This window comes from Zootoca vivipara, chromosome 11, assembly GCF_963506605.1.
Source record: "Zootoca vivipara chromosome 11, rZooViv1.1, whole genome shotgun sequence".
NCBI lineage: Eukaryota > Metazoa > Chordata > Lepidosauria > Squamata > Lacertidae > Zootoca > Zootoca vivipara.
The window spans coordinates 49094173-49116623 of record NC_083286.1 but is presented as its reverse complement, the minus strand read 5'-3'; the positions used below and the strand labels follow the sequence as shown (position 1 = coordinate 49116623).

Below are 22451 nucleotides of genomic sequence, written 5' to 3'. Positions count from 1 at the left end.
TTCTAAAAATTTGGTAGCTGTTTTTCCCTTTGACATCTGATGGGAGGGTGTTCCACAGGGCGGTGCCACTACCGAGAAGGCCCTCTGCCTGGCTCCCTGTAACTTGTCTTCTCACAATGAGGGAACCGCCAGAAGGCCCTCGGAGCTGGACCTCAGTGTCTGGGCAGAACGATGGGGGTGGAGACGCTCCTTCAGGTATACTAGACTGAGGCCATTTAGGGCTTTAAAGGTCAGCACCAACACTTTGAATTGTGCTCGGAAACGTACTGGGAGCCAATGTAGGTCTTTCAAGACCGGTGTTATGTGGTCTCGGCGCCCGCTCCCAGTCACCAGTCTAGCTGCCTCCTCTGGATTAGTTGTAGTTTCCAGGTCACCTTCAAAGCAGGTGGATCTAAGCAAGGGATGAGGATTGGAAGAAGAGTGGAAGAAACTGACCAGAAGAAGGAGACCTCTTTGGCTCCTTCACCAAACCCCATCTTACCAGCCACCACTGTGAGAGGACACACCGTGTTAATAAATCCACAGCAGCCCAGAGAGGAGGAAGTGTGTGAGGCTGCCAAGTCAACCTCTGTCTTTCGTGAACGAACCACGACAACTTATTTGTCAAATGCACTTGTCTCATCTCCCCACCCGCTTTATTTCTCCCATGAGGATGGGGTTTTTGAGTTTCACACAGTAAAGCTACATTAATGCAATCCTTCTTTACTTGTTTTCCAATTAGCCTAATTGAATTCAGATTGCTTAAAAGTGGGCACCCGAGACGTTTATCTTGATGGGATGACGGCTCTGAGCTCCAGCGATCCTATTAGCTGTAAGAAGAATGAAAATCCGGGGTTGTGTTGTTGTTTCTTTGGCGGCGGCAGCCGGCAGCTCCCATGTGATGGGAGCTCTTCTTCTTCTGAGCTCCTTTGATATGGCAAACATCTCTGGCAGAGATACACCTGTGTGCACATACTACATATCAAGGTGTGCAATAAAAGCCATGGCATTTTTCAGAGGGGCAAGTGGGGGCTAGGCCAGCAGAGTCTCTTCTGGATGCTATGCACTGCTGCTCTTCAGATTTTGTGAGTGTTTGTAGAAGAACAAAATATCCACCTAAAATTTTGGACCTGTCAGAGGGCCTGGTATGGCTACTCTAGAGTAACGACTCCAGCATGGTCTTTTAAGGTTTTTATTAAGTGCTGATTATTTACAGTGTTCAGAGCAGTAAAAATGCATCCTTAAGGTGAGGTGTCTGAACTCCCGAATGGCGATTGGCGCGTTTTCTTCCAGCACCACAGCTTTGGCAGACCCAACCTCTTCCCCCTACGTTTGCGTCGCAATTCGGGAGTTGGGGGAATTGGCCTCCCCCCTGTGCGTCCTACTTCCTGTCCCACCTGCGGCCTGGGCTCCACAACCTTGCCTGAGCCTCGGACACCACTTCCTGACTCTCCGCTGGAGGCAGAGCTCTCCTTACTCTCTCCTGCGCTTGGGGATGGGCTGGAACTTAAGATGGGAGGGACTTCCCTGTATCCCTCGTCCCTCACATCCATCCCCCTCCCAGGCTCCTCTCCCCCCCTTCCTAGTGGCTCTCCGCTTGCTGGGGACGAGTGAAACCCCAAGAAGTCTGTGGCATCCGAGCCTGTGGGTGTAAAAATTTCCCCCCAATCCTGCGATCTTTCTCCTTCCCCCTGAGAAGACGGGAATCCCAAGAAGTCAGTGGCGTCAGAGCTGGTGGGAGTAAAAATGTTCTGCCAGTCCTCTCCTGCCTCTGACGTCGTTGACCTCGGTGAAACCCACACCTCTTCTTCCGTGTCCTCAAATTCCGCTTCCCATCTCCATGGAGAGCTGCTGCCTGCTATCCCTTCCTCCTGCCCCTCCCCCTCTCCCTCCCTTTCCATGTGCCAGGGCTTGGGCCTGTGGGGGAACAGGGCGTGGAACTCTTCCACTAAAAATTCCTCAGGTACTTCTGTGGCCGGTATCCACTCATTGTGGGACGGCGGAGTGTCCTCCCATGCTATCAGGTACTCCAGTCCTCTCACCCCTCTCCTTGAGTCTAAAATCTCAGTTGCCTCATTGAGCTGTCGGGCGTCTCCCGTCTCCCCCCCTCCCTCTGGAGGCTGATCGCTGTCCCTGAACCTGGTACTTTCCCTGTACGGCGACAGCAGCGATCTATGAAACACTGGGTGCACTCTCATGTCCTCCGGCAGTGCTAGCCTGAAGGCTACCGGGTTGACCTGTTGCGTGACCGTGAAGGGGCCCAGCCTCCTGGGTGCTAACTTCTTGCATCGCCCCCTGGTGGGAAGACCTTCCGAGGATAACCAAACCTTGTCCCCCACCCTGATGACCTCTCCCGGTCGCCTGTGGCGATCTGCCCCCTTCTTGTACGCTTCCTTGGCCCTCTCCAAGTGTTCTCTGAGCTGCTGGTGCACCGTCTCCAGGTCCTCTGCCCAATCCTCTGCCTGTGGGCCCTCTTCCTCCTCCTCCCCCTCCCTCTCCGGGAAAGATCTGAGGTCGCGCCCGTAGTTGGCCTTAAAGGGCGACACCCCTGTGGAGACGTGCACCGCATTGTTGTAGGCAAATTCTGCCAGTGGCAGGCGATCCACCCAGTCCGTTTGCCTCTGGCTGACGTAACATCTCAGGTACTGCTGCAGAATGGCGTTGACCCGCTCCGCCTGTCCATTGGTTTGCGGGTGCCTAGCCGTCGACAAGCTGACCTCCACCTGCAGGAGGTTCATGAGCCGCCTCCAGAACCTGGAAACAAATTGGCGGCCACGATCCGAAATAACCCTTAAAGGCAATCCATGCAGTCTGAATACGTGGTCAACAAACAGTTTGGCCGTCTCTTCTGCCGAGACTGCCCTGGCACACGGTATAAAATGGCACATTTTGGACATGAGGTCCACCACCACCAACACTGCGGTCTTGCCCCTGGACGACGGCAGGTCTGTGATGAAGTCCATGGACACTACTTCCCACGGCCTGTGCGGTGTGGCTAAGGGCTCCAGCAAACCAGCTGGTGGCGCTCTGACCACCTTTGCTCGCTGGCAGGTGTCACATCCCCTTACATAATCCCGAACATCCTCCCGCACCCCTGGCCACCAGAAGTGTCTCATGACTAGGTGAGTGGTTTTGTCCCTTCCAAAATGACCCGCCGTTGGGTTGTCGTGCATCTGCTTGAGGGCCTTACCTCTCAGCTGTTTGGTTGGCAGGTACAGGGCTCCCTTGTAAAAAAGCAAACCCCTCCTTTCCTCAAAGTCTTTGGCCTGCTCCCCCCCCTCTCAGTTCTCTGAAGATGCGGGTGGCAAATTCATCAGCTGCTGTCAGTGCTGTGAGTTCTGCCTCGCTCACCACTGTTGCTCCGCAGGACCATGCTGATGGGGGAAAAATATGCCTGGGTGCCGGTGGCAACTCCTCCTCCATGTACTCTGGCTTGCGGGAGAGGGCATCCGCCCTGACATTCTGCTCTCCCGGGATGTAGTGGATGGAGAAGTTGAAGTTCGAGAAGAACTCTGCCCACCGTATCTGCCGCTGGTTGAGCACCCTGGCAGTTCTCCAGAACTCCAGGTTCTTGTGGTCTGTGCACACCTGGATGGGGTGCTTGGCGCCCACCAGGAAGTGTCGCCAGTGCTGGAACGCAGCGTGGATCGCGAGAAGTTCCCTGTCAAACACTGTGTAGTTGCGTTCCGGCTGGGTCAGCTTCCTGGAGAAGAAGGCACAGGGTCTCCACTCTCTGTTGGCGTCCAGTTGCAACAGAATCGCTCCCAGAGCCTTGTCCGAAGCATCTGTCTCCAGGCGTAGGGGCGCATCCCGCACCACGTGGAACAGGTGCTGGTCTGAAGCGAATACCCTCTTGAGGCTTTCGAACGCTGCTTGCGCCTCTGGTGTCCACCGGAACTTCTGCTTGCCTCTCAGGCAGTCGGTGATAGGAGCCGTGACGCGAGAGAAGTTCTTGATGAACTTCCTGTAGAAGTTCGCGAAGCCTAGTAGGCGTTGGGCATCTTTGCGCGTCCTGGGGCTGTGCCAGTCCAGGATGGCCTGCACCTTGTCCTTGTCCATCGCCAGCCCCTTGTCTGACAGCTTGTAGCCTAGGAAGTCCACTTCTTTGGTGTGAAACTTGCACTTCTCCAGCTTCACATACAGGTGGTTGTCCTTCAGGCGCTGCAACACCTCCCTGACATCCTTCACATGCTGCACTGGGTCATTGGAGTAGATAAGGATGTCATCCAGAAAGACCAAGCAGTTCTTGAAGAGGAGGGACCCCAGGACGTGGTGCATGAAGGCCTGGAAGCATGCTGAGCCCCCTTGCAACCCGAAGGGCATCACCAGATATTCAAAAGAGCCCAGAGGCGTGAACATCGTGGTTTTCCATTCATCACCCTCCCGGATCCTAATCAAGTTGTACGCCCCTCTTAGGTCGAGCTTGGTGAAGATCTTGCCCCTGCGTGCCGCTGTCAGGAGATCATCCACTCTGGGCATGGGGAAAGCCATTGGCTCTGTCACCGAATTCAGCCGTCTAAAATCCACCACCAGACGGCGCTGTTGCGTGTCTTTCTTGTCCACCCAGAAGACCGGGCTGCCCCCTGCTGCCTTGCTTTCTCTGATGAACCCCCGCTTGAGGTTCTTGTCGATGAAAGCGCGCAGATCCTCCAGTTCCTGATCTGACATGGCGTACAGCTTGGCTGGGGGTATAGTTGCCCCTGGCACCAGGTTGATCTGGCAGTCAAAAGGCCTGTGTGGGGGTAGGTGGTCGGACTCCGCTTCGTTGAAGACCTCCTGCAGGTCCCAGTACGGCTTGGGTATTGCCTCACCCCCCTTGACGTGCATGGTGGCCACCGTGGCTATCGGAGGCCCCTCCCCTGGTTGGTGCTGCATGCAATGTTCCAGACAAAAGTCCGATCCAAAAGTGATGCATCTCTGGTGCCAACTTATGGAGGGGTCGTGGCGCGTCAGCCAGCTCATGCCCAAGACGATGGGGGGGTCTGAGATGGTTGTGACGTTGAAAGCCAGTGTCTCTGAGTGCCTTCCCACCGTCATTCTCATGGGGGGGGGGTTTGATGCGTGATGGCCCCTCCCAGCAGCTCTCTGCCGTCAATGGTGGCCACGTGCAGGGGAAAATCCAGCTGCAGAAGTTGGATCTGGTGCTCTTCCGCAAAGTTTCTCGAGAAGAAGTTGGCTGAGGCACCACTGTCAATTAAGGCGAGGACTGTCAGGGGATAGCCATTTGGGAGCGTGAGCGTGACTTCTAGAACCACTCCTGCTCTGGGAGGGGTGGGCTGGCTGTGCTCCTCTCTGTGCGGGTGGGTGGGCGGGGGCTGTTGTCTGCTGACTGTGCCTGGCCGCTCCCCCTTGTCTCCTGCAGCCAGGCTGTCTCGTTTCCCTGCTGTGGTGCTGCGTCAGCTGGGGAAGGTACAACCGTTCCCGCCTTTCCTAGCCACTCTCTGCGATGAGGGCAGTCTCTGACGCGATGCCTGGGGGAGTTGCAGAGAAAGCAATTCCCGCCTCTTCCCTCCTTGCGTCTTGGCGCCGCCGGGGTTTGAAAAGCCCGCGCGCGCGCTCCTCCGATCTCCATCGGTTCCGGCTCTGGGCTTAGCCTGGGCGGGTGTGGGGGCGGGCCCTGGGGTGGGGTTTGGTGATGTGGTCTGTCCTGGGAGCGTGGGAACCAAGGTTTTGCTGCGCGCGTCGCTTGTTTGTCATTCCATCTGGATTCCTGTCTCACCCCCACCGCTAGCGCCGCTTTGCTTAACTCATCCATAGTTCGCGGTTTGGGACCTCTTGCCAGCTCATCCTTAACGTCTGCGTGCAAACCCATGTAGAAGGCTGATTTCACTGGCTCACTTTGCAGATCCCACCCCAGTTTGTGCACCAGCATGGTGAATCTCGCCCAGTAGTCCCTAACTGTCGATTTTCCTTGTGTTAAGTTATGAAGCTCCTCTTTAGTGGCCTCCATTTCACTGTCACTAGCGTACATTATTTTTAAAGCTTCTAGAAATAATTTTGCGTTCTTCATGCAAGGATTTTTTTGCGCGATGAGCGGTCTTACCCATTCTCGGGCGGCCCCCGTCAAATGCTCTATGATAAAGGAGACTCTGTGCGCGTCATCTGGGAATTCTGCTGCATGCAATTCCAGCGCATAATTTATTTCTGTCTCGAATCCTAGGTACTCCCTAGGGTCGCCGCTAAACTTGGTGACTAGGCTCTGTCCCCTTCTCACTTGGACTAGCTGCGGCTGGGGCACCCCCCCCACCTCTAGCGGCTTTCTCCTCTTCCAACTTCTTCTGTAGGTCCAAAACCATCACCCTTAGCTGTTTCTCAGTCTCCTCTTTTGTCCTCACCTGGTCCACCAGCTTGTTCAGCTCCTCCTGCGCCCCTCGCGCTTCCTCCTGAGCGGCATGCAATTGCTGCTGTGCGTGCGCTGTGAGGTTCTGCAGCTCCTGCTTCGCTGCTTCGGCCTCCAGCCTCCAATGCTCAGCCTCTTGAGCGCTCATCGCTGCACTCCAAAGTAGCCAAAAAAAAGATTCGGGAGTTGCTGTCAGAGGGCCTGGTATGGCTACTCTAGAGTAACGACTCCAGCATGGTCTTTTAAGGTTTTTATTAAGTGCTGATTATTTACAGTGTTCAGAGCAGTAAAAATGCATCCTTAAGGTGAGGTGTCTGAACTCCCGAATGGCGATTGGCGCGTTTTCTTCCAGCACCACAGCTTTGGCAGACCCAACCTCTTCCCCCTACGTTTGCGTCGCAATTCGGGAGTTGGGGGAATTGGCCTCCCCCCTGTGCGTCCTACTTCCTGTCCCACCTGCGGCCTGGGCTCCACAACCTTGCCTGAGCCTCGGACACCACTTCCTGACTCTCCGCTGGAGGCAGAGCTCTCCTTACTCTCTCCTGCGCTTGGGGATGGGCTGGAACTTAAGATGGGAGGGACTTCCCTGTATCCCTCGTCCCTCACAGGACCCTATCAAAATGTGCATCTACATCACTTCTCTCATACACTGTGAATACCAAACCTTTATAACAATGCATTGCAACCTTGGCTTTAGTCTTTTGCATTTGCATGCAGTGTTCTAAGTTTATTATACTTTGTAAACTTTTTTTAAAAAACCCTCCAAAATAAATAAGGGAGAGTATGAGAGAAACAAAAGTGGGCTTGCCAGTTTTACAGCTGGCCATTGTAGCTGTATAACTGCTTGAGCTGCGGATGTCTGCAGCCGGTTGCGTTTATTCCACATTTCCCTTAAAAAGCAGCTTGACATGCATGACTCGAGTAGGGGAAGATTTCCCCATAACTTCAATTCCATGTCAAGAAACACTTTACTGGGTTTTATGGAATTCTGGGTAAAGTCAGCTATTAAAAGCACAGAAGCAGCTCCTGTTTGACTTATACTAAGCTGGCACTTGACGTTTTGCAGTGACTTTTGTGACGTGGCCGTCAATGCACACTGACCATGCTTGGTGACGTGGACGTGTTGTTCACTGAGTTCCTTAGCTGAGCAGAGATAGGAATGTGAGATCCTTGTCTCCATTAGCACATTCTCCGTAATGGGGGCCTTCCATAAAAACGAGGATGTTCTGTTTAGCAAATCTTCATCAGTAAGAAGTGAGATTATATACAGGTAGATAAAATATGAGTTTCATTATAATGGAGCAACATGTTTTAGACTGACCCTGTGGATATATTGATGATGAGACACTGGACAACAGTTCTCCCTCTCCTCTCCTCTCCTCTCCTCTCCTCTCCTCTCCTCTCCTCTCCTCTCACAATGGTCCCTATAATTATATTTCAAACCTGTTAACTCCTATCAGCCTTAAATTTGATGGAATCTCATTAACCACTTGTTTGGTAATTCTGATTGTACTTTCTCCTTTGACCCCTTAAACCAGGAAAATGCTGATCCTATATGTGCTGACGAATTTAATTAGCTCCTCTAAACCACCAGACGCTTTCAATAAGATTTTCAAGATGTTCCTGTCACATTTTAATTCAAAGGTCAAGAGCTTTAGGTTTGTTTAGTGCCGTGTTTTTAGATAAGGTACTTTGCTCAGTAAAGTAATGCAAAAGGTTGGCGATCTATCTATCTATGGCCAGCTTACAGTGGAAGTCCGTGTGTGTGTGTGTATGTGTGTGTGTGTGTGTTTAAAGGAATACAGAGCAATCGTCTCAGACCAGAGCTAAGAATAATTCTGTGTCTGTAAAGAATCATTCTGGGTTTGCTTTGACATATTGATTCTCTCCTTCTCATAAACAGAACTTTAAAATTTCTTTAATTAAGGAAAAGTAATTAAGGGTTGGGACGCAGGTGGCGCTGTGGGTTAAACCACTGAGCCTAGGGCTTGTTGATTAGAAGGTTGGTGGTTCGAATCCCTGTGATGGGGTGAGCTCCTGTTGCTCGGTCCCAGCTCCTGCCAACCTAGCAGTTCGAAAGCACGTCAAAGTGCAAGTAGATAAATAGGTACCACTACAGCGGGAAGGTAAACAGCATTTCCTTGCGCTGCTCTGCTTTGCCAGAAGTGGCTTAGTCATGCTGGCCACATGTCCCGGAAGCTGTACGCCGGCTCCCTCGGTCAATAATGCGAGATGAGCGCCGCAACCCCAGAGTCGGTCACGACTGGACCTAATGGTCAAGGGTCCCTTTACCCTAATCAAGGGTTTATAGCAGGGTGAAAAAGAAGACAGGGTTCTGCCCTTTAGCAGTTGTATAGAGGAGGGAATATTAGCAATGGTAGCTTTCTGGTGAGTTACACAAAAGACACTTGTCGAATTATTCACTCTCCTTAAAGGTGCAGGAGCCATGTGCACGTCTGAATCGAGTTTGCTGAGTTTCGAACAGCTTTGAAGTGTTTAGAACAATGCCCAACCCAAGTTATCCTTCAGATTCTTGTTCATTTTATTTTGCAAGGTACTTGTTGGTATTTTGTAGGACATCAGCAAACCAGTGCAACAAGAGTACAAGGAAGAAATGATGATTCAAAAAAGAAGAAGCCATGCAGATTGGATTATTGTGTACTGTACATGCCGATACAATTGATGGGAGTACCTGCTAGCAATCTCATGAGGTGGCACTCCTGCAGGTGCCCCCACAACCCTTCCACCGCAGCAGCTGCACAACCCTGGTAAGCAAGACTAGCAGCAGGTGGCAAAATGGGCCGGGCCGCCCGTGGTTATTCAGGGTAAGGACGGGGAATCTGTGGTCTTCCAGCGTGGTCAATAGCCAATGGCGATGGAACATGAAACCTTATAATATTACAAATTGCCCGTCCCTGATGTCATAAGAATAATAGAATTGTACAGTTGGAAGGGGCCATGTGGGTCATCTAGCCCAACCCCCCCTGTAGTGCAGGAATCTTTCGCCCATGCGGGATTCGAACCCTTGACCCTGAGATTAAGAAACATTAGGGAGAAACTCATATAAAATCAGGGCCTTCACAGATGACATGATGGTGATGGTGGACAACCCAACAAATAGCATAAAGAAGCTGCTAGAGAAAATGGAAGAGTTTGGGAAGGAACGGGATTTAAGTTAAATAAAGAAAAAACTAAGGTTATGGTCAAAAATATGGACGAACAAGGGGGGGGAACTTAGAAGAAAGAAATGGATTACAAATTGTAAAAAAAAACAAAGCAAAATATCTGGGGATTCAAATACAGTAACAATGAAGAGTATCGATCTATTTGAAGATAATTATAATAAAACTTGGAATTAAAAATCAATTAGAAACTTGGCAAAGGTTAAAATTATCTATATGGGGTAGGATTTCAATGATTAAAATGATTGTGTTACCAAAGCTATTGTTCTTGTTCCAAATGCTCCCAATAATCAGCAAATAGGAGATTTTTGAAAAACGGAGGGAAGATATATCACGATTCATATGGCAGGGGAAGAGACCAAGGATAAAGTTTAAATTATTAACAGATACCAAAGAGAAGGGGGGCTTTGGCCTGTCGGATCTGAAATTATATTATCATGCAGCCTGTTTCGGATGGATTAAAGATTGGGACATGGAGGGATGGAACAATCGTTTTGGTTGGCATACCTATTTGGTTTATGACGAAGTGGCTGTAAATAAGGATTTCCTGAATCATACAATTAGAAAACCCTTATATAAAGTATGGGTAAATTACCGTTGGCTATTGGAACCAAAGATTCCCTGGTGGCTGTCCCCACCAGAGATATTAGTAGTAAAAAAAATAAACATGGAAAAGAATTGGCCAATATATCAACAACTATTAATAGAAGAACATGGTGTCTTAAAATTAAAACCATATGATGAGATTAAAGAATATTGTAATAGCTGGCTACAATATCATCAAATAACCCATCAAATCGTTGGTACCTTACCCCAGTGAAATTGGCTAAGATTTATAAAAAAATATTCAAACTTTTGTTGGAGATGTAAAGTAGAGGTGGGAACAATGCATCATATGTGGTGGGGGTGCAATGTGATTAAACAATTCTGGTCTAAGATACATGAATAACTGAAAAGAATATTTAAGAGCACAATTCTTAAGAAGCCAGAAGCATATCTGATGGTCTTAATAACTAATGATATTCCCAAAGACAAAAAGAACATATTCCTCTACAGAACAGCAGCAGCGAGACTACTAGTGGCAAAAAATTGGAAAACAGGAAAAATACCAGAAATATCAGATTGGAGAACCAAGATTTGTGAATTTATGGCAATGGCAAAATTAATGGCTTCAATTAGAGGCAGCTCCAAGCAAAAAGTTAAGCCAGAGTGGGAGTGTGTAGAGACATATTTGGAAAAATATGGAAATGGAAATAAATTTTAATATAAACATAAAAGGAAATACTCGCAATGGTACAAGATAATATTACAAAGGATAGAATCATTACGTACAAACAATTGTTAACACAACAAGAAACAATAATATAAATGCCAATAAGATCGCACATGGGTGAGGGGAAGTTGGGAGGGAGGGAGGGAAGTAGAAGGTGGTATCTGAAGAATTATTAAGAACCTTTAAGAACGTGATATAAAAGCAAAATGATACATGTCATTGGAAACATGTTGATTGATTGTGGCTGGAAGCTTTTTATTTTCAAATAAAAGGGAATAAAAAGAGTCTCCTACTCTACAGAGGTGCCTGTTTTGCATGTAGAAGGTATCCGGTTCAATTTTCCTGGGACTAAGGAGGAGGAAGTTTGCAGGCAGTGGCAGCCCCTAGACTGGCTGCAGGCAAGTGGGGTCTACCTGAGGGCAGATTGAGGTTGGAATTGCCATTGGCCCTAATAGACCAACCTTCACTGGGCATAATGCACTCTCTTATGTTCAAGATGACCTAAGACGACAGGGCAGCCTTTGGCAACCTGGTGCCCCTAGGAGCCGACTCCTAGGGCCCGGGGGGCTTTGGTCCCCGCAATAAAATATTTGAGGGGGCTTTGGCCCCCTGCAAAGTTGATGGGCATTGCCATTCCAATGGTGTGCATGCACTGTGTCATGTGATCAATGCACAGCAGGGCTCACCTGGGCTCACCTGCAATATTTCATTCAAGTTGGCACTTCTGCTGGTGCCCTCCAAATGTTCTAGGAGACAACTCTCATTAGACCCACCCAGCATTGGCATGCGACCCCTAGAAGATTGCCCTGCAAGGAATGAGGCCCTCTGGAAAAAGCTTCTCCACCTGCGCTGTTATGGTATTGTTTAAAAAGAAGTTTTTCCCCCCTGTGTTCTCTCTCTCCGTTTCCCTCTCTCTTCAAAAGGTCCATACCCGCAACTTCATTTTCATGGGAAAATATTGCCCGGCGCTGCCATGAGGTGAATGATAAGATTTGTAAGGGATTAGTAAGGATTAGTCGATAATCAGAAACTCTTCCAGGCACCTAGTAGATTAGCAGGTCCTGCTTCTTTAATAAAAGTGTTTCAGGGATAATTATAGCATGATGCTACCTATTATAATTAATCTACTTGGCTGTGCGCACAATGGGGAAAACCCCTCTGCCCAATGCAGGCGGGAATCAAGTGGGGTCGGTTTCTCATGTGTCTTTCAGACATACACCCAATGGCTTAGTTGAGCAGGGATGAAGAGCCACCACTCTGTTCACAGAAGGGACAACGACATCATCTCCAGGGGGTGCTATTTGCCAGTCCCCTGCATGCCAAACAAATAAGCTTTTCTCAAAGAGAATCTCACCAGATAACAAAGGAAGAGGTAGCTAAGGGTTAAACTGCATGGAAGACAGAGCAAGCTTGTTTTCTCCTGCTCTGGAGGCTAGGACCCAAACCGATGACTTCAAGTTACAAGAAAGGACATTATGACTATACATCAGCAAGAACTTCCTGACAGTAAGAGCTGTCCGACAGTGGAATGGACTCCTTTGCGAGGTTGTGGACTCTCCTTCCTTGGAGGTTTGTAAGCAGAGGTTGGGTGGCCTTCTGTCACGGATGCTTTAGTTGAGATTCCTGCATTGCAGGGGGTTGGACTAGATGACCCTCAGGGTGCCTTTGAACTCTACAATTCTATAATTCACCACTCGAGTACAGGGATTCCAAGTTGGCCACCATGGCAAATAAGATTCTGTACTGGATGTCTTCTGAGTCTGATCTAGGAGGGCTTTTATGTTCTGAAGCGAGTCACTTGTCCTTCCTTCCACCACACTAGAAAGGCTTGAAGGTCTTCTGAAAGAGGCTTACCATATACCGGCGTATAAGACGACCCTAAACTTTTCCAGTTAAAATATAGAGTTTGGGATATAATCGCCGCATAAGAAATACGACCCGGCGTATAAGACGACCCCTGACTTTTGAGAAGATTTTCCTGGGTTAAAAAGTAGTCTTATACGCAGGAATATACAGTATGTCTGAACCATGCTGGATTTGTGAAATAAACTTACTCCCTCCTCCCCCGGGCCCCGACTTGTCCCTGCAGCCACCATCTGATTTGGAGGAGCAGCAAGTTTCAACTTTTGCAAGTTGTTAGCAGCATGTGGAAGGAACTGGACTTGTCACTATTTTGCAGGAGGGATTCAGCTGCATACAGCTGAAGTTAGTGGGACTTGAGTTTCTGAATAGACATGTATAGGGGTTGTACTGTTAGCACAAACTTTTCCTAGTGACTTGAGAATACAGAATATATTGTTGTGTGTTTGTGGGTGCTAGGCCCCTCTAATCCCTGGGTTCAACAGGTGTTAAAACCTAATCAAGCCTTCTGATCCCTGGATCCCTGCAAGTGTTAAAATATAAGCCAGGCTAGTTTCATGATGAGGTAATTGCCTGGGTGTTGGGCCATAAAGAGAACAAAGGAAAGGGGGCTCTGTGTCAGATGGCAAATAGGTGGGGCCCCTCACACAACTTGCAGATAGTGAGAAGGACAGTAGCCAGAGATTAGAGCTGAAAGTGGGTGTGATGTGACCTGTAGAAGAAAAGCACCAAGCAGGGAGAGACAGTGTCAGGCTTCAGGGAATCTGATCCCCCTCCCTCACGGCTGGCACCAAGACGTTCTTACCATGATATTTTATTCAATATTATGGGTATGTTTAGCCTGGAGAAGAGAAGGTTAAGGGGTGATGTGATAGCCATGTTCAAATATATAAAAGGATGTCATATAGAGGAGGGAGAAAGGTTGTTTTCTGCTGCTCCAGACAAGCGGACACGGAGCAATGGATTCAAACTACAAGAAAGAAGATTCCACCTAAACATTAGGAAGAACTTCCTGACAGTAAGAGCTGTTCGACAGTGGAATTTGCTGCCAAGGAGTGTGGTGGAGTCTCCTTCTTTGGAGGTATTTAAGAGGAGGCTTGACAGGCATATGTCAAGAATGCTTTGATGGTGTTTCCTGCTTGGCAGGGGGTTGGATTGGATGGCCCTTGTGGTCTCTTCCAACTCTATGATTCTGTGATTCTATGAATATTCACAGAGACGGATGATACCGCCTCTTAGATAATGGCGTTAAAGTCGCACCCCCTCTGTCTCTCCTATTATACACCATCCCTGTGCCAGCTGATATGTCCTTTCTGCCTCTGAGCTTTCTGTTCTACTACTCTCAATGCACGCCTGGCCCTGGGGTGTGTGTGTGTCAGGAATTCTTTCTAAAGACACTGAGTCTCTCAGCTGTCTCTCTCCTGCTTCTTCCTGCTGCTCTCCCAATATTTCCCAGCTTCTCCCCACTGCAGCCTCTGAACTATGACCTTCTGCAAACCACCGTTCTCCTCTTCTCGGGAAGGTTCAGGAAGGGTGTGTGTGTGTGCAATGTCAGATCTCTGCTCAACTCCAAGGCTGCAGCTAAGGGAGAAACAAGATCCTTTTGGGGTGTTGATGTTGTGAACCCCTTCATTGCAAACTCAGGTTGTCGATATGTGTAAATAAACCATATATCATAAAGACACCACAGTCTCTGCTGTGCCTTCAAAAGGAATCACGAATCCTGGGTTAGCGCCTGGAACCCCTGCGATTTCACACCAGGCGGAGACTTGGGTGGCATGCAACAATACTATAATTGCAGTAGGAAAACAGTGTATATTTAATCAATAATAACAACAAAATGCCCAAAAGCAGTTGGTAGGAGGGAAAAGTTTAATAACTACATTTCCCCCTCCCATACCCAGTATAAGGAATATCAGAAATATTATTCTGGCATAAGAGATACAGTATGGAAAATCTGCACATGGGTTGAATGTAGAAGTATATTTTCCCTGTACTTAGAAACAAGTAATCTCTGTGCCTGGAGCTGCAATATGAAAAAGAGCCACAGAGCTTTTTGCCCATACAGAGGCTGCTTTCAGACGGGAGTTACTCTGCCCCCCCCCACTCTTAATACTGGTGCAGCCAGCAAAACTAAGTCAAAAATCTGAGGAAACGCATTAGAAGGAAGAGGTGGCTAGGAATGGGGGAGAGATTTGGCTCAGTTCACATTTAAATGTGACATTCCTAATTTGTATTTTCCAAAACGATATGCACAACCGAAGCAAGGCATCCTTTGGGATTTGCACTTCCCTGAATTTCCCAGTGCAAGTAATGTGCACAAAATGCAGTGTGAATCCAGTGGTTAGATCACCCTTCCCCCAGCCTAGTGCCATCTTGTTGCTTTGGACTGCAATGGCCATGCTTGCTGGGGCTGATAGGAGTTGTAGTTCAAAACAAACTAGATCATGGAAGGCTAGGTTAGAGTGCTGGATTATGGCGACGGAGGAGACCCAAGTTCAAATCTCCACTCAGCTGCAAATTTCCCTGCGTGGTCCTGGGCCGATCACTATTCAGAAAGCACTCCTGGAAATTTGGATCCAGCCTTAATATTTCATTTTGTATGCTAACACCTGACATAATTCTATTAAGCATTCTGGGTAACTGCAAACATTCATGCAAGAAGTGGGGAACTCCAAAGTTGGAGAGCTCATTCGGCAACACAGCAGCTCCGTTAGGGTTTTAACTTTTTATTATTATTAACAGTACTGTAATAGATGAGAAAACTTTCTCTGCATTGGGCTGCTCTTAAATGCCTAAGGGGTGGAAAGAAAGATAGCAGCCACATAATAAGCCTTAGCAAAGTTATAGTCATATGGCTGAAAGTTGTAGGTGTCAGAAAAACCTTTCGTAGTTCTGTGTTTTGATGCATTCTAAGTTGGTTAAATAATATGTCCTGTATTAAAGTGGCAGTGAAAAGACAGTTGATGTTCTAGGTGGGGGGAAACACTGGAGACTTTTTTCTTTTCTATTTTAAAGAAAGGTACTCTGCTTTCAAGGAAATATAAAATCTACGTTATATAGGGTGAAAGGAGGTTTGGAAGTTGTAAGTAGGTAAGAAGTTTGTCCTTTTATCTTAAAGGTATTCTGCCTTTATCCTATGACAGGGTTGCCATATGTCCGGTTTTCCCTGGACATGTCCAGGATTCCAAGGGCGAAATCACCATCCGGGGAGACATTTTTTTAAAAAAGCGGCAAAATGTCTGAGTTTTTGCAAACAGAACCAGGAAGTGCGTGCACGAGTATCACTCTTTACTTTTCCCGATCTCTATGGACACGCCTGCTCTCTGTACAAAGACTTGCTTTGGAAGCAGAGCCAAGGAATGTGCCTGCGAGGATCACTCTTAACCTTTTCCTATCTCTATGGTGTACCCACATGGTGCATGCTGGGATGGGGCTCATCATCGAACGGCATGCTGGTATGGGGCAGATGGAACGGCAACCCTACTGCTCAGCAAAGTCCTCGTGTAGAATAGAAACACCCCAACTCTTATACTTTTGTTAATCTAGGAAAGTCTGCTCTAATAACCCAAGGTGTGAACTAGTACTGCACTTCTCTTCAATCCTGCAAAGCAAAATAATTTCAAGCAGTTGAAAACACTTCCATTCACAAGAGACTCTTGCCACGTAATTCGGAACCTGACACCATGATGGCCATTGGCAGGGACCCAAGCGAGCAAGTGTACAGTATTTGCAATTGCAGCTATAGGCTTGGATATTTACCTGCGACGTTGGGGTCCCTCTGCCTCTACCATCATATGTCAGCACACATACCCTTATTATTTACCAGATTTTTTTCTTGGGGGGGGGGCGAGGGACACACACATCTTTCCTCGTGGAGGGGTAGAGAGTGAGTAGCAGCCGCAGCCACAGCCTTCCATTTTCTATGGGGCATTTGTATACAGATCTTGTAAATGTCTCTATTTACATTACAGAACACTTCTCCCCAGCTGCCTGTTTAATATCAGTGAGGGTGGCCTGGGCCTTTTCTTTGATTTGATCCATGTCCATGTTCGGGATGTTCTGAAGTTGCCCGAGTATAGAATCCTTGTCTTCTTCCTCTACTTGATCTTCCGCCACCATTTTCTGGAGGTCTTCCGGCAAGCCCACGTCGTCCCCAGCCATCTGGATCTGATTCTCATCTAATTCACTCTGAGCAAGGAGGGAAAGGGAACAAGAAAGGAATATAAGTAGAAGAAGTGATGAGCATGTTTTGCAGGGAGAACTGAAATTTAAATTATCCCATCGAGTCAAATCTAAATCGTGTGCCAATAAAAACTTCCTGCAATGCTTGTAAGTTCAGACAGGGGAAAAAATAGCAATTGCTATAACTCTTTTATCTCCTGTTTTCTCATTGTGTCTGGTTCTGTGTTCAAATCCCTTGCAGACGACTACTGTGCCTGGAGACAGATAGTCGGGCTGCGTATCTGCAGCAGTGACCAGAGGAGGAATGACTGCTGAGAGAAGAAACGCCATGCTAACAGCAAACCTGGACTCCTTCATGTGCCCCAGCTGCAATAAAACATGTCTCTCTTGTACTGGTCTCCACAGCTGTGGCAGGCGCCAGTGGCGTTCCCAACCCAGCTGGTACCGGGTGCAGCACCTGTATGGGACCCCGTACGGACTGTGCATGCACGGGATGCGTGCGTGCGCAGTCCGCATGGGGCACCGCTGGTGCGCGGCGGCCCCACGGGGGCACAAGTGGTGCACACCGGCCCAGAACGGGGTGCTTTGCGAGAGTGGCAGCCCGTAACAGGGTGCCGTGGTGCGAGAGCGGCAGCCCACAAGGCCTCTGCGTGCCAGCGGCAGCCCGTACAGACTGCACACGTGTAGGCAGAGGCGAGGGGCGGGCCAGGGAGGGGTGCGCCGAGTGTTTTTCTGCACAACAAATTTGCTATTGCTGCTGTCAGGGCAGGGTAGGGATTGGGGACAGAAGTCCATTCAAATGACATGTGTGCCCCATTTATTGTGATCATTATAAGGACGCCGCCCCCCAATATTTTATTCAAGTTGGCACCCCTGATCATAATGATTGGGAGCACCCTCTGGTGCAGCCATGTTAGCTTACCACATTTTCAAGTAATAAAAATAATACACATCACCAGGCAGAGGGCCTTCTCGGTAGTGGCACCCACCCTGTGGAATGCCCTCCCACTAGAGGTCAAAGAGAACAATTACCAGGCCTTTAGAAGGCATCTCAAGGCAGCCCTGTTTAGGGAAGCTTTTAATGTTTGATGGATTTCTGTATTTTAGAATTTGTTTTTTTGGAAGCCGCCCAGAGTGGCTGGGGGAACCCGGCCAGATGGGCGGGGTATAAATAATAAATTATTATTATTATTATGTAAGGAGGGGGATCTAGAATCTAAAAAAATTCAGCTGCTGCTCTGGGCAACGCATCTTCAGTCAATTGCCTCTTTCCTTCCCATCCCAAAGTACTCCATGCATTCGAAGGCTAAGCCTGTAAAATCCTTGCTTAAGCTATGGCAAAGGGTCTCTCTAAGGGCCGTGAGGGAAAGAGGTGGAAGAAAACCCCTTGCACCTCCTCTCTCTCTCTCTCCTAGTTCCGGCACCTCTCAGGTGGGTGCCATTGCCATTGGCATTCATGGTGAGTTTTGGCACCTCTTATTCTAGACAGCATCTTAAAAAGCAGAGACATCACCTTGCTGACAAAGGTCCGTATAGTTAAAGCTATGGTTTTCCCAGTATGGAAGTGAGAGCTGGACCATTAAGAAGGCTGGTTGGACAGTGTTCTCGAAGCTACCAACATGAGTTTGACAGGAGTGCCTGGCATGCTATGGTCCATGGGGTCACGAAGAGTCGGACACGACTAAACGACTAAACAACAACAACAACAACACATTCTAGAAAAAAATAGCACTGGTAAACACTGTACTACAAATACTCTTCAACACACACACAAAAATGGCACAAACAAACCGAAACAGAAAAGAGCAATAAGAAAAAACGGAATGAAAATAAAGCTGATTTGTTGGTAATAAAAATGGAAAGTGATTGGAGACTGTGAGAAAAGGGACATCACCTGGTTCACCATAAGTTTCCAAGCAGCCATGCTCCAGAGAGACAGAACTTACTAGAGAGCAATAAGCACACACGAAGCAAAAGGTTTTCCATCAAGGTCCCTCCTGTAATGCACAGTGATTGGAGAGCCCTGGCAAAATAATTCCCTCTGATTGAAAGCTAAGAGCTATCCGTCTTCCTGCCCCACTCTCTCTCTCTCCCCCGCTCCTCATTCAAACAGCAACAGGGCATTTCCCTACGGTCAGCTTGGTTTTGCTTTAAGATACAGTGATACCTCGGTTCTCGAATGTCTCTGTTGACAAACGTTTCGGAACCTGAACGCTGAACAACCCAGAAGTAAATGCTTCCGTCGCGTGTTTTTCAATTTTATCTGTAGATAGATGATAGATAGAAAACACTTCTGCAGCATTTTGTGTGTGTGTGGCCGACAAATGAGGCTTTGGAGGCTGATGCTACTCTTGACCTGGGACACCTTGCTAACATCCTGATCTAACCTTGGCATGCAAACAATGACACCTCAGTGCACCCTGATTTGACTTGTGACTTGGATTGCATGCAGAGCCGCTGCACACTGTTACATTTAACTTATGGATATAAACAAGATCTTCAGGATAAGGATTTGTAATGAGTCAACCACTGGCAGAAATGGGTGGAGGGAGAAATCCATCACATGTGACATGAACTGAGCCAGGATTTCCTGGCAGCAAACCCTTGCGTTCTGACTGTTACAGGAACACCGATTAGCCACAAGGACCCTGAGACATGGAGTTGTTCTGTTCAGCCATTTGCCAAGTGAAAGCTGAAAGTGGGGTGGGGGTGGGGAGATATAGTTTAATTGCCAATGAAATGTCTTTGCCCCTTGAGCTCCAGGTCTAACAAATGGTGGTACGATGGCAGTGGCTCATTCTAAACCCAGCCGCTTTTAAGTCCTACCAAGCCGTCTGCTCCACAGTGCTAAATTAGAAGCAGCATGAGTCACTTTTTCTGACCCTCTGTTCCATTCCAAGTCAGCCTTTACTGCCCATTCATACATATATATTTTTTCCACTACATCATATTCACGCCAGACTACATGCTTTTTCTTTTACAGTCAAAGGGTGAAATAATGAACAATAAAATTACCCAGAAATGTAAAATCTGGCCTACTCAATTGCCTTTTTATTGTGTGTGCCAAAAGTGAACCTGTTCTCTCTTAAGAAAGCTAACAGGCATGGGTCACCTCCTTTTTCACTTGACAGATTCGTTGTTTCACCATCTGCTCAATGGGAACACACTTTTGCACTATATAAACGAGGTTATATTCTCATAAGACACAGCTAAGCATGGCGCTTACAGCAGAGTACAAAAATGCAAGGACTGACCTGTTGGGTTCAGACAACAATACCTCTGGTCTAGTGTTCTCCTGTCAGCAGTAGCTACTAGCCAAATGCCCCAAGAAAGTCAGAAACAGAGCACAGTTGGTATTCCACCCTAATCGCACCAAGCTTGGAAAAGGGTCAGATGCTGAGCAGGAAACTCCATCTACTCTCATGGGTTGGTTGGTTTGCTTGTTTTATAACACCCCTCTACCACTTTTCATCAAGCCTGTCTACAGTGATATAAAACAAATCATTACTAGCAATACAGGCAGTCCAAGTGTCCCTATTTTCCAGTCCTGGACTTACAGACGCCATCTCAGTTTCTGATTTGATCCTGGAATGTTCCACTTTTCCTTAGGATGCCCTTATTTTCATTGGAGAAATATTGGAGGGTATGGAGTTATGTGACCTCCTAACCAAGGAGAAAAGTAACTATACAACCTTCAGAAGACACCTGAAGGCAACCCTGTATAGGGATTTTGCTAATTTTTAATGCTAATTATGTTTTCATTATGTTGGAAGCTGCCCAGAGTGGCTGGGGCAAGCCATTCAGATGGGCAGGATATAAATAGTCTCCTCCTCCTCCTCCTCCTCCTCCTCCTCCTCCTCCTCCTCCTCCTTCTTCTTCTTCCTCCTCCTCCTCCTCCTCCTCCTAGACCCAGATGTGGATTCAGATGTATACCTCATTACAATTCTCTGATCCATCTATTGCATGAAGCAATTACCTATGTATATGCCATTGCCTATACATGTACACTTTCCTCATTCATTTCAATGCAAACACCAAAGTACCAGGTCACACCCTCGTTCCTGAATATTGTGGTTCGCAAATGCTAAAGCAGAACAATGCGCTGGACTTCTGTCTACCAAGAATAAACATGTGAGTAAATAACTGGTTAAGTAGCTGGCCAACCCATTCTGCTCCTGAAGGGTTGTGCCTATTCATGCACTGTGTGCACACTCATTCATTCATTCATTCATTCATTCATTTGCTCCTACTTTTATTCAGATGCACGATCCCATCTTACATTCTGAAACACCTCCTGCTGACAGCATTGATGCTTATTCCTGTTGGCCTTTAGCTGCTGTCAGCGTTCGTTCTGGAGATTTAATGAAGCATTAATGCTTATCTTTGATGGGTGAACTGTGTGTACATAGAAAGCCTGGGTCCATCACAGCAAAAATCTAAACAAAATGACGATTGTCTGAAGAAAGGACTGGTCCTATCAACAAGGCATTATAGTAGATATATAGGAAACAATGCCATAGGAAACACAGCAAATCCTATGCAAACTTACTTTAGAGTTAGCCCATTGAGACTAACTTCTGAATTAGCCTCCATAGGACTGGGTTGCATCTAGGGATGGGCAGTTCTGTCAGTTTCAGTTTCTCCCAGCCTCTCATTTTCCCACTCTTTGAGTTCAGTTTTCTACATTTCCACAGCAATTTCCTTTTTCTTCTTATTTTTTATTTAAAAAGTTATTATGAAAATTCATCTGCATTTGTCTGCGAATTTCTCCTACTATAAACAGCTTTGCATGCAATTTTGTCCAAGATACAGATTTGTGTAAAGCACTTCCCCTGAAATAATGCATCCTTATGTGTCATTTTCACTAACATATGCATTTCAAGGGACCCAGGTGGCGCTGTGGGTTAATCCACAGAGTCTCGGGCTTGCTGATCAGAAGGTCAGCGGTTCGAATCCCTGCAACGGGGTGAGCTCCCGTTGCTTGGTCCCAGCTCCTGCCCACCTAGCAGTTCGAACGCACATCAAAGTGCAAGTAGATAAATAGGGACCGCTCCGGCGGGAAGGTAAACGGCATTTCCGTGTGCTGCTCTGGTTCGCCAGAAGCAGCTTTGTCATGCTGGCCACATGACCCGGAAGCTGTCTGCGGACAAACGCCGGCTCCCTCGGCCTATAGAGCGAGGTGAGCGCCGCAACCCCAGAGTCGGACACGACTGGACCTGATGGTCAGGGGCCCCTTTACCTTTACCTTTTTATGTGTCATTTTCACTAACATATGCATTTCAATGCACAGTTTGCTCTTGTTTATGCATTTTTGTACACGTCATTTGGCACTGCAAAATTCGGAAAGGTAAGAATTTAAGGGATGGCTGTGCTTCAGTTTGCGTACTGTTTCATAGATTGGAAATCTATGAAATATGAACCGAATCAAATTTCTCCCCACCCCACTCCCCTAGCTACCTGGCATCCTATTTTGAATGTCTTTCAGTGTCTTTCAGAACATCACTATTACCCGCCCTCTGAAGATTCACATGAAAATTTCCAACATTGTGTGTTTTGGACCCTTATTTTGGGGGCTGCCTCTTAGAAGAGTTCAGAACATGATGGTTGCATTTCTTTGAAGTCGCCTGTTGGA

The 22451-nt window shown here is 47.6% G+C and overlaps 1 protein-coding gene across 1 annotated transcript in view; it reads right to left on the bottom strand.

The window, feature by feature from the left end:
* Positions 1-16597: 16597 nt before the first annotated feature.
* Positions 16598-22451, bottom strand: part of CPLX4 (complexin 4) — a 32648-nt gene continuing 26794 nt past the window's right edge. Inside the window, exon 3 of the mRNA XM_035100928.1 lies at positions 16598-16825. Coding sequence (XP_034956819.1) covers positions 16598-16825 — 228 coding nt within the window. The remainder of the gene's footprint in view (positions 16826-22451) is intronic.